The 14020-nt window shown below is 49.7% G+C and overlaps 5 protein-coding genes across 5 annotated transcripts; 4 read left to right on the top strand and 1 right to left on the bottom strand.

The window, feature by feature from the left end:
• Positions 1-213: 213 nt before the first annotated feature.
• On the top strand, positions 214-2013 carry J7T55_001600 (uncharacterized protein; the record flags this gene model as incomplete). The annotated part of the gene is made up of 7 exons (XM_053130078.1): positions 214-327; positions 388-453; positions 513-590; positions 674-764; positions 830-1210; positions 1274-1615; positions 1883-2013. The coding sequence occupies 7 exons, from the start codon at positions 214-216 to the stop codon at positions 2011-2013; spliced, it is 1203 nt and encodes a 400-aa protein (XP_052991860.1).
• A 2359-nt stretch (positions 2014-4372) lies between these two features.
• Positions 4373-5687, top strand: J7T55_001599 (uncharacterized protein; the record flags this gene model as incomplete). The annotated part of the gene is made up of 3 exons (XM_053130077.1): positions 4373-4936; positions 4994-5301; positions 5381-5687. The coding sequence occupies 3 exons, from the start codon at positions 4373-4375 to the stop codon at positions 5685-5687; spliced, it is 1179 nt and encodes a 392-aa protein (XP_052991859.1).
• A 551-nt stretch (positions 5688-6238) lies between these two features.
• On the bottom strand, positions 6239-8042 carry J7T55_001598 (Dihydromonacolin L monooxygenase LovA; the record flags this gene model as incomplete). Its single annotated transcript, XM_053130076.1, has 5 exons — positions 6239-6675; positions 6735-7337; positions 7406-7474; positions 7529-7619; positions 7677-8042. The coding sequence occupies 5 exons, from the start codon at positions 8040-8042 to the stop codon at positions 6239-6241; spliced, it is 1566 nt and encodes a 521-aa protein (XP_052991858.1).
• Positions 8043-11160: 3118 nt separating this feature from the next.
• Positions 11161-12340, top strand: J7T55_001597 (uncharacterized protein; the record flags this gene model as incomplete). The annotated part of the gene is made up of 4 exons (XM_053130075.1): positions 11161-11710; positions 11779-11896; positions 11971-12066; positions 12133-12340. 4 exons carry the CDS (start codon positions 11161-11163, stop codon positions 12338-12340), a joined length of 972 nt encoding a protein of 323 aa, XP_052991857.1.
• Positions 12341-12943: 603 nt separating this feature from the next.
• Positions 12944-13997, top strand: J7T55_001596 (short-chain dehydrogenase; the record flags this gene model as incomplete). Its single annotated transcript, XM_053130074.1, has 2 exons — positions 12944-13499; positions 13579-13997. The coding sequence occupies 2 exons, from the start codon at positions 12944-12946 to the stop codon at positions 13995-13997; spliced, it is 975 nt and encodes a 324-aa protein (XP_052991856.1).
• Between the last annotated feature and the right edge of the window lie 23 nt (positions 13998-14020).

Genomic DNA, 14020 nt, shown 5'->3' with positions numbered 1-14020 from the left:
ATGCTTGGCACCTGCAGACGGTGGAGCCCATGAAGTAGAAGTACTCCTGAGTCCTTGAAAGCATCGTCGCCAAGTCATATGTAAGAGCGCTCGGAGTTAGCCGGAGCTGTGTAGGTTTCGTGCTTTCGCATTTTTCCTGACACTTGTTTCTCTTTCACCGAACACACTCTCCCCAGCTGATCCATCTCGAACATCGATTCCCATGTCCTAGAGATGTCTAGTACTGAAGAGCCAGTGCTTGGCGCTGATGAGAAGTATGAGATCGCTGTCTCGTACGGGACCATCATATCTACAGGTGTTTTGGCAATCCTGGTTGGCGGCACGAGGGTAAGTATTCGAAAGTTGGCTACAAATCGTGAAGACTGCTGACAGATGGGGTCGTGGAAGCTTTATGTTCGTAAGTTCGTGATCAAAGCGTTCGGATTGGATGACTGGGCTTGTCTCGTTGGTTTGGTGAGTTATTTAACAAAACTGCCGTCTCTCAAGACTGCTAGTACTAATGATAGGGTCAGATCTCTGTAACCATATTCAATGGCATTGGGCTGGCTGTCGTACACTACGGCGTCGGGAAGCATATCGAACATGTTTCAGTACAGGACTTGACGATGTGGTTCAGGGTATACTATCTACTTCTTGAATTATCGACCTGGACTGCTGCTAATACTGAATTTAGTTATACTACATCTGCATATGCATATACTTGTTCATTTCTCTAGCCGTCAAGTCCAGCATCCTTTTGTTACTACGGCGGGTGTTTCCAACCCGTAGGTTCTATACTCTATCGCCATCTCTCCTCCCATATCCATCTAACCTGAACTGCTCTGTTTAGCGTATATTCAGTACACGACGCTCGGCCTGCTCATATTCCTTGTGCTCTTTACGATATCGGGCACACTCGTTGCCGCATTCCAGTGCAACCCTCCCAAATACGCTTTTGAACTACAGTTCCTTATGTCGCCTGACAGGGTGAAATACTGCTACTCGTCGGATGTTGCCTATGGAATTTTCATGTACCAGGCTGTCCTGCTATTTGCTTGCGACATCATCATCTTCCTTCTTCCATTCCCTGCATTGATAAAACTCAACATGGGCTCTGCCAAGAAGACGGCGCTTCTGTTGGTCTTTGGCAGCGGCCTAGTAGCCTGCATTGCACCCGCCATCAGATTCGAAAGTATACAGTTCTATAAGTCTGGATCTTCAGACACAACTTGTAAGTTGGGAGCCATGTTATTTTCACTGGGCTGAACCAGTTGCTAAAATTGCTTTTCTGTAGTCGCGGGGGCGCAATCCTTGTATTGGATGGCCATTGAGTACAACCTTGGCTTGGTGGCCGGGTCATTGACGGGACTCCGGCCTCTGCTTTCCAGAATCGGAGTGCTATTGTCAAGCAAAGGAGACTCGAATTATAAGAGCAATCAGTTCACGCCATCTTATCGACTCGAAAATCGCGACAACAAACACTGGGCTTCCAGCCAGCGCAGTGCCGCCAAAAACAATAGGCATCAAGGGGACAGCATCCTCGAACCCACGGTCTTGGGCGACCGCAATTCCGACGAGAGTGGCCGCCAGCACATACTAAAGACCCAGTCTATTAGCATTACCGAGGAAGAGCGGGGTACTTCTTCGCTCGCGAACACACATCAGCCCTGGCAAGATTTTGACCGGAAGGTGTAGTTCCATCGAATGTTCTGTTGGTAATGGGCTGTCAAGGATGGATTTCTGGAAGTCGCTATTGCTTCCCTGTACGAGACCGGGGCTAATATTCCGAGAAACCGTGTATTAAAATAAATGTTGGAAAGTGAAAGACTATATACCTCCCACAGGACACAGACTGCATTTATTTCAACGACAACACTTCACTTACCCACTATCAACGTAACAGTCGATCCAGAGGACAAGAAGGTCAGATCTTTGCACAGATCCGAACGATGGGAGATGCAAAGCCGATACGGTGGCGAGGTCGAGCCCTCAATTGACTACATCGGAGCTCTAAATGCCGACCATCCGGGTTGAGCTTCCCTTGATGAAGATCGCGATGAGGGGCGTAGGAGTGAAAGGCAATTGCGGACCTGGCGAATTGGTTGTGTAAGGCATGTGCTGCCGTCGATGGCCAAGTTCGACAGGACTCCACATGCATTTTGGTGGAGAGCCCTGTCTACACTCACCTGCAAATAAGAGGTGCGTGTATAAGCAGTTCAGCTGTAGGTGGAGAATACGGTCAGGACTCTCCATACAAACGAGACTCCCGATGCAACTATGACAGTAGCGCTCTTCGGAAGTCGGTATCTGTGCCTGAGACATTCAGCATTCTGTTATCGCTCCTGAGTGGGCAGTGCACCTTTTCACACAAGGAGATTGTGACGTTGGCATAGTCTGCAATTCACGCGTAGGCTTCGGCGTCCATTGACTCACTGCGAATGTCGGAACTCGCTCAATTGCCAGCTTTCAAAGATACACATCTTCCTTGCCCATCATTGAGAAGGTCAACAGGACATATATTGTCTCACACCGACGATACCCCGGGCGGCCAAAGACTCAATGTCGAGGTAACTTCATGGCCGATTTGTACAACAAGATTTGACCGATACTGATGAGATCATTCAGACGGCAGTAGCCCAGACACGAATTCCTCAGCCAAAGCATGTGCGGCGACGAGGAGATGACCCATTGTAGGAATGGGGCCGGTTCCCGACAAGTGGTCGTATTTATGTTGAAGTCTTCACCGTACGACACGGACAGCATCATTATCGGCTGTCCCCACCTGCGAGGAAGTGTGTCATTGAACTAGTTGATTTTATCTCACATCCACATTTGGTCGTAAGATCTCATTCTCTAGAGGGAATATTATGAGGAGGCTCATCATGCAGTTTTTACGCCTTATTTCCGGGGTCTCCTGCAAGCCAATCATTATGTAGGACATGGATTCCACGAAACATAGCTTCTAAATTGTCAAACCCCGAAATTGGGAATAAATTCGGGGTTAAACATGCGTGACCCCAATAGTCCCAGAATGTAAGGTTAGATGAAGTTTTGCTCCGCTGACTCGAGTGCGATGCACGGAGATATCATCAGCAACTATCCAGAATGACAGCTGTCATCGCTCGGAATGCTAGCAAAGCCATGGAAGCGCGACTGTGAATTATTCCCTCTAGTGGAGAGTAAAGACACGCAGCACAAGCGACAGCATTGGGTTCGTCTGGTATTTAGTATCCGCAGTAGTCCTCGGGGCAACCTCCGCTACTTGGCCCGGGCACCGCGCTTGTTGTCATCTAGCCATGTGAGATTGTAGTGGTGTGAATAAACATGCGGGGAGAATCCGGGGTACGGAGAATATTAGGGAGAAGGGAGAAAGAACAGGGACGGCCCGTTCCCCCCTAGATTAGTTTAATGGGCCTTGGGTTAGTTTCATGGGATCGACAAACACTAGCCTCAAGACTTCTTGGTCTCATACAACCCACGAAACCTGACAATTCTACCCAGGCAGCCTTTTTGTCTCTTTGACCTGCCGCTGTCCGAAACAAGCCCTCGGATGCACCGAATCCTTTATGAAAAAAGCCGCAACTGGTAATTATCACTAGGCAGCAAAGCCAGAGAATGCATTGAACATATTGACGAGAATCGTAATTCAAGGACCATTGGCGTATCCATTTCCATGTGTTCCTTTGCGTGCCGTGATATGCCGGAAACGTTTGACCTAAAATGACACTTGGAGCTTGAAGAATATTAATAACAACAATTTTATTAAGAAGCGATTCACAGTTAATTGTTGCTACTCTGTTTCAGGAGTTTCTGGCATATTGGAGTCTTTGAAGGGATAATGAATAAATATGTGCATATGAATCAACATGAATGTGCATATGAATCAACATGAATGTGCATATGAATCAACATGAATGTGCATATGATCTTGTATCTCTGTTGGGGGCACGTCTTCTGTTGTCTGAACACCTCGTCTACTTTAGCGGGGACATCGGTGAGGGAAAAGTCATGCCACGCCAAGCCTTCAGACGGCAATGATCTTCGCTTCAAATGAAGCTGCAGAAGACCAAACTTGACAGGTTCGAAAAACTGCGATAGCTGAGTGGATTAGTGGTGCCAACATCCATTCGACGGAGCGGACAGTGGGCCGGGCTTTTGTCCTAGCGGACGTCATGAGTGATGAATGCTCCCGAAGCAAATTGAGAGCCTCCCCCTTTCATTTGCGAAGCCTCCATAGACCAAACACGACCTGCACCCTTGATTTTACAACATTAAAGACATGTACTGCTGAGATATTCTCTACCGGCGACAAATCCATATCCCTCACAATCTTGTTCGTTTAGTAAATTCGGCATAACCTTGTTACCTTTCTTACATTGCCTGAAACAACACAATGGTACGGATTGCCGTCCTTTCTATTTTTGTGGCTGGCGCGACAGCTTTTGTTCATCCAGGCCTTCTTCATACCGAGGATGACTTTACTAGAGTCAAGGAGTATGTCAATGAAGGCAAAGAGCCGTGGCTCACGGCTTGGAACCTTCTGACGTCAAATTCACACGCCTCTCCTACGTATGAGCCTCGCGCCGTGGAGACAGTCTACCGCGGCTCCGACGGGGTACACGCACAGAACTATCCGGTGTTGTACAACGATGCCCACGCTGCTTATCAGCTAGCTCTTCGCTGGAAGATCAATGGGTCTTCCGAATTTGCGGTCGCATCGACCCGAATTTTAGATGCTTGGTCGTCAACTATGAAGGCCATTGGAGGGAGTAGCGATGGCTTCCTTGCAGCAGGTCTCTATGGATATCAGTTGGCAAATGCCGGAGAGATCATGCGGGATTACAGCGAATGGCCGGAGACGAATCGCACGCGTCTCGGCGATCTCCTCGAAACTGTATTCTACAAAGATAGTTACAGATTTTTAACGACACACAACGGTCAATCACAATACCATTATGTGAGTCATCATGACAAACGTCAAGTTTCGAAGCGGTAATGCTAAAATTGAATGCAGTGGGCAAATTGGGATCTCTGCAGCATTGCTGCCATTCAAGCCATTGGAGTTTTCACGGACAACCAGACGATGTATGACTACGCCATGAACTACTTTATCAGCGGCGATGGCATGGGCGCCATGCCGAATTTCATAATCGCCAATCACACCGAAGATGGATCGGGAAAAGTTCTGGCCCAAAGTCAAGAGGCTGGACGAGACCAGGGACACGCGACACTTGATATTGCTCTTTTGGGAGTGGTCCTTCAGCAAGGATACAACCAAGGAAAGGATCTCTTCGAGATCATGTCGAACAGTGGTCTGGCGGCGTGAGTACTCTCTGCGTTCCATCTCAAGAGCAGCCTTCCCTTTCGTGGTGTCTGCAATTAACGATGCATATGTTGTCAGATCGGAGTATATCGCGAAATATAATGTGAATGAAACTGTGCCCTTCACAGAGTACGACAATCCTGATCAGGGTAACATGACTGAGATCTCCTCAGCGTCTCGTGGCAATGTGCGAGCCGGGTTCGAACTCTTGTACGGACATTACAATGACATTCGAGGCCTCGACGCATCCTGGACGAAAGAATATGTCAACTACGCCAACAATGCAACCGGTGGGGTTGAGGGAGGCGGTGGCAACTACGGGAGCAACAGTGGTGGATATGATTACCTTGGTTTCGGTACTCTCATGTATCGTCTGACCGCTTAGCCCCGGTTATTGCTTTGCAGACTAGGGTCATGAATTCTTTGCATTACTGTCGCTCTCACCGGATACAATTGGAGAAGAATTCAATTTGAAGTTGTTATTCTAACTCTACCTCCTTGATGTATTTGACGGACAGCTGACCTCGTCCAAATTGGCAGGCCAGCCGGCTGATGTCTAGACAGTGCCTCTTAAACATTTGGAATTTTAAATCGAGGCTTCGCAGTTCATCTGACTCCAATGTATTTGCGTCGTTGAACAGCTTCCAGTCTTCCCACGTAATGGGCCAATACTCGTTGATCCTCGTGCTTAGAAATGTGATGACGGAGATGTCAAAGATGGCTCGCTGCATAGATTCGTGAAAGTCGAGTGCGAACCATTCGTTCGGTTGCCACTTTTACCAGTACGTGTCGAGCACACGCACTTAGTGAGCGTTGGACGGAGTCTATACATGATAACAATAATTGAAAAATCATGCTGTGCTGGCTTTGCTCTAAGCCTGCCGTTCTGATCTCTGATAAAAGGGCGGGTATTTTGTATGGTAGATGAGACTGCCTCTAGGCCTCCAGGGTATCCAAATCGAGCTCCGGCTGTCGCTGCTTGATCAGAAACTTCGTGGTAGGGTCGCCAATCACCGCGTATCCAAAGGTGAAAGGCTTCGGGTCACAGCCCTCTGCAAGTTTCCAGTCATACTTCAGAAGTACATGACAGAGAACGATCTTGATCTCGTTGGCGGCGAAGAAGCGCCCGGGACAGGCGTGTAGACCATACCCGAAGCCCATGTGTTCCACGCTGGCGGCTGCTAACTGTGCCAGGTTCTCCTTGCCCGGTTCCTGGCGCAACCGTAGGAATCGGTAGGGGTCGAATTGGTCTGGATTCTCATGGTAGGCGGCATCCCACATGTGGGTGTTGTCAACAATAAGCTTCTGGCCTTTGCGGATGACGAAGCCGCTGGGGAGTTTCACATCCTTGGTGGCGACCCGGCGCATGGTGGCTGGAAGAAGACGGGTCAGCAACTTCACTCCACAGCGTTTCGCAGGGCATAGTATTCACAGAGCAAGAGTGGCTTCAGTCTCTGGGTCTCCTTGATCACACTATCCATCAACTTCATCTCGTAGAGTGCTGTTTTCTTTAGGCCGTGAGTGCGCAGTGTATTGAGTATTTCCTCGCGAAGTTCTTCGAACAGCTTCGGATGTCGAGCAATCTCGATCATTGTGCACTGCATCAAGTCGGAAGTTGTGTGAATCGCGGCCATGGAAAGGCTGATCTGAAGAGCGCACACGTCGAAGTCGTCGCGCTTCAAGACCTTCCGAAACCACTCGATGGAATCATCCAAGTCGGGCTCGGGCTGGCCCTTGGCAGCGGCCACGGCCTTCAAGGCGCGGCGCTTATCAATGATTGGTTGAAGATGTCGGCGACATTCAGCAAGCTGGGCGCGAACTTTCTGACAACCCGGGAGGAACCAATGAATATAACGACGAAGCCAAAATGGGTATGTTCCTAGGTGGTCGGAAGTGGCAAATGCCAAGGGAGCGTATCGAGATGATGCTTCGATCCAGGCTTTGTTATGGGCCATTTCCTCGCCCATAAAGACCATGGTAGAAACACGAGCAATGACCGTAAGAATGTAATCTGCGGGAGAGATTTCGACCCAATCTGCGCCCGACTGTCAATTTCGGGGCCTTTTCCGACCAGACTTAACATGGACCCCGCGGCGAACTTACCAGAACAAGGTGGTAGAGTCTCGTTGAGGGCCCGCGTTGCCTCGTGCGATATGGTGAGGGTAAGTTTGGCTACGTATCACTTAGTATATTTTGTATGTCATGGTAGGGTATCTTCATGCATACCAATGGCCTTGTTCAGGAACTTGTTGATCACGACAGTCGGCAAGGTAGGTTGAGCGAATGGCTCAAATCCTGGGATGTACCCATGGCTGTCCTATACGTCACACGGTCAGTGTCTCACCTGGGCCAAGACTTATCTCCAATGGCTCACCTCGGGAGAAATCCCCACAAAATCCAGACCATGTTCACTCTTGACTTCATCGATGGCCGAGGTGGGCCAAACCATCACTTCTCCCTCAGGGACGATCATTGCGTACGGTTTGCCGGGAAACATAGCCCTTCCCTTTGCGAGCAGATCTTTGCAGTGAAAACCCCATTCGAGAAGGCTCCTTCGATTGGATAACTCAAAAGGTTTCTTAGGGTTGATAACAGGCAGGCCATACCCCTTCTCCTTTCCCATAAGATGAAGCACCAGGACGAGCATGAGGACCGTGGTGACATATAGTAACGGCTGCTTGGAGGGTGTGGGAATCGTAACCATTCCTGCCCCTACCTGGAAGCCTGAAGAGGACGACATGGTGGCGAAGCGCAGCAGGTGCGCGTTGTAGCCTTGACTTGGCCGATAATGGTGATGGAGATGATCGTGGCGAAAGGTTTTACTGGAAGAAAGGCTTTGAGATCCTATTTCAATGTGGTCTGGCGAAAAGTGAGGATGATGAGGCTTTGTACATTTATATCTTTCTGGGTGCGTTTCTCAGACTAAGATACGCATTGATCGGAAGAAGTAAAGGTGTCAAGAGTCCGAGAGTCCGAGAGTTTGTATCGACTCCTTTTGCTACTCGTCACGCTGGCCCACTGCTGCATGTCCACCAAATCTCCGCTGCAAGCCCGCTGCAGATTCAGTGCACATGAAGCGATGACACAAATCCAGCAACAGCTTCCCTGAAGCTTCCCTGAGCCCTGCATTACAAAGCTGGCGGAAGGCGCCTCACAGCACTAACGGTTCCCTGTCATCACCCTTTGTGGGATAGTGTTTGCCCTAGACCCCCTGTCTCTCAAATCATTTCGACTTCATTGTCTCCTTGTGTGGGCGTCCTGCAAGTATTGTCTGCACGCGAAAGACGGAAATATGGGAACACCCCGATACTTGGAGTAGAGTTGGCGCGACATTGGAGCCTGGCAACGAAGCACAAGGGGCAGGTCGACATTGAGAAATGAACTATAGTAGACCATGTTGACCACTGTTCATGATGCTTGAATATCCTAGCCATCGCCAAGATTCCGAGCTATGACACTCACTAGGTGCTGCGATTTCCGGCGTCGACAACAAATGGGACTCCACAAAGACACGCACCCAAGACTACCTCTAATATAGTTCAGAGACAGCGTATTAAATTCTTCGACTCTAGGTGCGCACAGTCAGGACATGGTCGATTGAAACATGTTGAAGCAAAGGGAAAGAAAACTTATCGAGACTCCAAAGACTTGGTCAGGAATAGTGAAACTCAATTCGTCGAAGCGCTGTACAGACCCGGATCTGCTCAAGAAAGAGAAAGCTTGACTAACTATGAATCCGAAATTATAGCCAGTCTTATATGTACCGCTTTGCATTCGTGAGATTTTGGTAAGTCAGGCTCGGTGCGTTCAAAACAATCGACTTCACGATGGTGGTCATGTAGTTCCTGTCTTAGGTAAGCATACAAGGTTGATAGCAGTGCTGGTAGAGAGCGATCTCCATGGGAAAGCAGGGACGTGGGAAGGGCGAGAGCTACGTTGAGAAAACCCCTCGAGCTCGGGTCTTCGGGCCTTGTCCATGTTCCAAGCTTCAGGGGTCTCCGCGGGACGAACCCGCATCGATGAAACCATCAAACTAAGCCTTTGCTCCACCTGCCTGCTAGCTAGCCGGATTTAGGCAGCCCCCGCGAGCTTGGCCCCAAAGCACAAACTAATATACCACCTGCTTAGCCCAGAGTGTTAAAGGTAGGCATATCGTACTAGCAACTCCACACCTGAAGGACCCACAGCGCCCAGAGCGGGAATAGATGATTTCAGCGCTTGGTCTTCAGCTGGTTCTGTAGATCTCATGATCACGGCCAAAGACTCTTCTCGGCTGAAGTGCTCGGGGTTAATCCGTGGAATATCCCAGTCCACGCCTTTGATATCCACAGCATGGACGTGGGGCTGGTCCTCATGAGTGCGTAGCATCTATCGACCATACGTGTAATTTATCGCGTTGTAGAGAGGGGCTTTGCATTAGCTGTAGACATTCCACGGGCACCAGCAGAATGAAGTCATTGCTGGGACGTGAAGAAGACGCCGGGGCCGGCCGGCGAGGCTGGCTTCGAAGTTGGCTTGCGAGGAAGCGGTAGTCATGATTGCTTGACCGGTCAGGAGCTTGAAAAATGAAAGGTAAGGTGTATTTGAAAAGATGGTTGAACAGGCCGAATTGTATTGGGAGCGTGAACACTCAGGTTGCTGAGGTGGCTCGCAACACGTGAACGAGCTGATACTCTGGCAATGATATTGGAGCCCAGTAAGAGGTCAGCTGTACGTGATTAATTGGTTGCCGGAGTATCATATAAGCCATGGTGAATCTGGGTTGCACATGGCTGAGCAGAGCGGATCAAGGTTCTTCTTGCCCGTGTGTCATGCAGTGTAACCAGAATGCTGGTTGTGCGGCGAGACGTTATGAAGGTGGACAACACCACATGTCATTTCGAGTTCAACGTGCTCCCCACTCAAACCACACATCTTGAAAATATTTCTTAGCGAAATACATTAGCAAGTCCAGGAGAAACATAGGTCACATCATTATTATTCACGTAGTGAGTTAACAAGTTTGTAAAGGGGCATGACTGAAATATACGTGTTTGGGTACAGACGTTTCGGCGTTCCGAAGGGCTTTGAGGACCCCCTGTAAATCCCACTAGGGATATTATGTGCGGGAGCTCTGTAACCGCCCGCTGCTGCAAGCATTTCTCATCGGCTCGAAACACGGTGAGAAGCGCAAAACGTGCGTGCATGAAGCCTTGGGGGCCATAAAAGCGGGCAATGATCAGCCTTTCTCCTCTCTCTCCGCATGAAGGAACTGAGGTGATGGTTGCATTGCATATATCGAGCTGAGAAAAGACGTGCGAGGCCGCATGTATATTACCTTCCGGACACGCGTATAATACAGCCGGTCTGTCGAAGTAAGGCTGAAATCCTCATGTTTTCTTCTCCATGCTGGGGCCGAATCCTTCGCTGTACATTTTACGGTTCTCATACATATGCATTTCAGCTTTTGTAGTTGAAAAGGAATGCATGTCGTCATCTTCCAATTATAGACGTCTTCAGCTAATGCTAAGGTCCCGTTCAAATGTACTGAATGTGCATAATGGGCGGAGCGTTGGCCACAAGGTACCTGTCCTCGCATGGAATTCGACAGTCCAGTCCATCGGGCGAATTTTCTGCGAGGCTCCGTCACCACATCGGTGACACTTAGAGTTATTTTCTGTGTGACTGCAAATCAGCATGGAGAGCCGAGCAGCCCCGGAAGCCCTGCACACTATTTGTCTTGTACATTTAAAGGTCCCCTGTATTTAAGAGCAATTCCCACTAATGATTTACGACAGATTAACATTTATACGCTCTGCACGCACTGAGTATTGAGTCATGTCTACCTAAACTCCTGCGAAATCCCCCTTTCCTCTACCATGTCGTCTGTATTGGTCCAGTCGCTCCCCCCTGATGAGAGCAGGGGCTGCATTATCAATATTGTAGGCTGGGTCGGCGCTGCTATTTCTATCCATTGTGTCGTTCTGCGCATATACAGTCGACTCTTTATCACACGCTCTCCGGGCTGGGATGATGCCATCCTCGTCTTTGCCGCGGTATTCAAGATCATCAACACCGCCCTGAATACTGTTTCGGTATCTTACGGCATCGGGCGACATGTCTACTACTTGTCCGACGATGACATCGTGAACACGTTATACTATGAATCCATACTGCGGCCGATTGGCATAGCCGCGATTTTCTTGCCGAAGCTGGCCGTCGTCATCCTCATTATTAGGCTGATGGGAACTGCGAAGCGTGGTGTCTGGTTTCTATACTCGGTCATCGGAATACTATTTATCACTTTTGCGCTCGCCATCATCCTTTTCTTCGCCCAGTGCAATCCAGCAGATCACCTCTGGCACCCATTCTCGCCAGCTGACTGTTTCCCCAGTTATGTCATCGATGGCTCCGCATACGTGGCCGCATGTGAGTGCTCCTGCTCCTTTGTTTTCTAAGACATGGATACCCGAAGCTAATCTTCTTCATTTCTGGAGCGTGGTCGGCTTTCACTGATTTCGTCTTGGCTGCTTTTCCCGTCACCATTTTCTGGAACTTGCAGATGAAGAAGTCCAAGAAGATTTCTATCATGCTGCTCATGGGCCTCGGCTTCTTGTAAGCCAATCTCATCCCCCTGCCAGGCCGGCTCCTGGCCCGCCTTCGAAGCTGCTGACGTTGATTCTGCCCAGCGCGACGATTGCCGCAATCGTCAAGACCACTCAGATCCCCAAGATGCACACCACGGATGCGACATGGGACTTGTTCTGGTTGCTTCTCACGAATTAGTTTGCTCTGCCCCAAGCACACCGCTCACCTGGATTGGCGCATGACCAGCTGACTTTCTACTCTAGCATTGAGGCCGACCTCGTCATTATGGCGGCTTGTGCGCCTGCACTGCCGAAGCTGGCGCTCAGAATATTGGGGAGAGACACGGAGGAGTCGCCGAAGCAGGATTCTCATCCTTACTCCATCAAGCCCGCCTCCCACGGCTACCGCGCATTCGACAACCGATCCGACTCAGCTGGAATAGATAATACCCGTGGTGACAACGCTTGCTAGTATCACTGCGAGAAATGCAATAAGAGCCAGAGAACAGATTGGTCCGACGCGATAATGGTACAGGCTTGGCAATCACACTCGATTTGCCTCCGTTTAGGCAGTCTCTTCACTTGGTGTGGCCCATATGATGCTTTTTGATGGAAGACAAGTGCTGGGTTTTTCTTTCATGTGATTTGCCAAGAAAAGCATTTCCCGTTAACTCAATGTAACTAAATTTGATTCTTATTCTCTGTGAAGAATTTGAGCGGCGTTGTGTTGTCCTTAACGCCGAGACGGCCTAGAGCCGTTGCTGACGCCAGCATGGGAGATGACGGTGGCGCACTTTGGCCCATCGGTCAAACCGGGGTTAGGGACCTGGCTGCGAGCGTCATCACAGCCACGAGCAATTCATACATCAAGTGATGCTGATGCCATCGGCAATAGAGAGTGTGAAATCATAAAATACTTCCATCTATATAAATACCAAGCTGTGTTCTCCTTCATCTGTCCCAAGAATGCATAACTCATCACCCCAAAAACAATTACATCATTGCTCAATTAACAATCAAAGAAAATAACCCAGCACCTTCACCTGTTTAGCAATATATCTTCTCAGCTCTCAACATGACCCAGTTCAGCTCTCAGACAACAGCAGAGGAGATCTGCGATGCGTTTACCGCTCAAATCAAGGGAAAGACATTCCTCATCACAGGCACCAGCGCCAACGGTATCGGCGCGAAATCTGCAACAACATTGGCCAAATACTCCCCAGCCCAGATCATCCTCGTCTCCCGATCCAAGCCCAAGGTTGACCCAGTCATTGAGGAGATAAAGTCTACCGACAGCAGTGTCTCCGTAAAATTTGTACCATGCGAGCTATCCGACCAGGATGCTGTCCGCAAGGCGGCCGAGACGATCCTTTCTGACGCAGAGATCAAGAAAATCGATGTCGTGGTCAACAATGCCGGGGTGATGGCCATCCCCGAATACACAGTCGACAAAGCCGGTAACGAAATGCAGTTCAGCGCGAACCACCTGGGGCATTTCCTTCTCACCAACCTCATCATGCCCAAGATCCGCGCCGCCGGCGCCGGTGCGCGAATCATCAACCTGACCTCGCTTGGCCACCGCATCGGACCCTTCCGCTTCAGTGATCCCAAATTCAGCAACGGCAAGGAGTGTAAGTGAACCATTCACTCTGAACTACAATATTATTGAGAGCCGTATATACTGGATTTTAAACTAACCCATGCCTCCAGACGACCCTTGGTCCGCCTACGGCCAGTCCAAAACCGCAAACGTGCTCTTCACCGTTGAGCTCGCCCGCCGCCTCAAGCCCCACAACATCCAGTCCTTTGCCGTGCACCCTGGCCTGATCCTCTCCACCGGCTTGGGTGATCACATGGACTTCGAGTCTCAGATCCCGATATTGATGGCGGCTGTTGAGAAGAACAACCCGGGACTCGGTTGGAGCTCATTCGGGCATCCTAAGAGTGACTCTCAGGGCAGTGCCTCGACGCTGTTTGCTGCGCTGGACCCGGGCATGGAGTCCGAGACAGGGGCCTATGTTCTGGACTGCGGCGTGGGAGAGGCCTTGGGGTATGCAACGGATCTGGAAAATGCTAGGAAGCTGTGGGCTTACAGCGAAGAACTCGTTGGTCAGAAATTTGATGTCTAAGCGTATAGAACGTGGGGCTTGGA

This window comes from Diaporthe amygdali (genome assembly GCF_026229845.1).
Source record: "Diaporthe amygdali strain CAA958 chromosome Unknown NODE_21_length_814164_cov_65_183785, whole genome shotgun sequence".
In the NCBI taxonomy this organism is placed as follows: Eukaryota; Fungi; Ascomycota; class Sordariomycetes; order Diaporthales; family Diaporthaceae; genus Diaporthe; species Diaporthe amygdali.
Note: the sequence above shows the minus strand (reverse complement) of the source record. Positions and strands in the feature narration are given on the sequence as shown.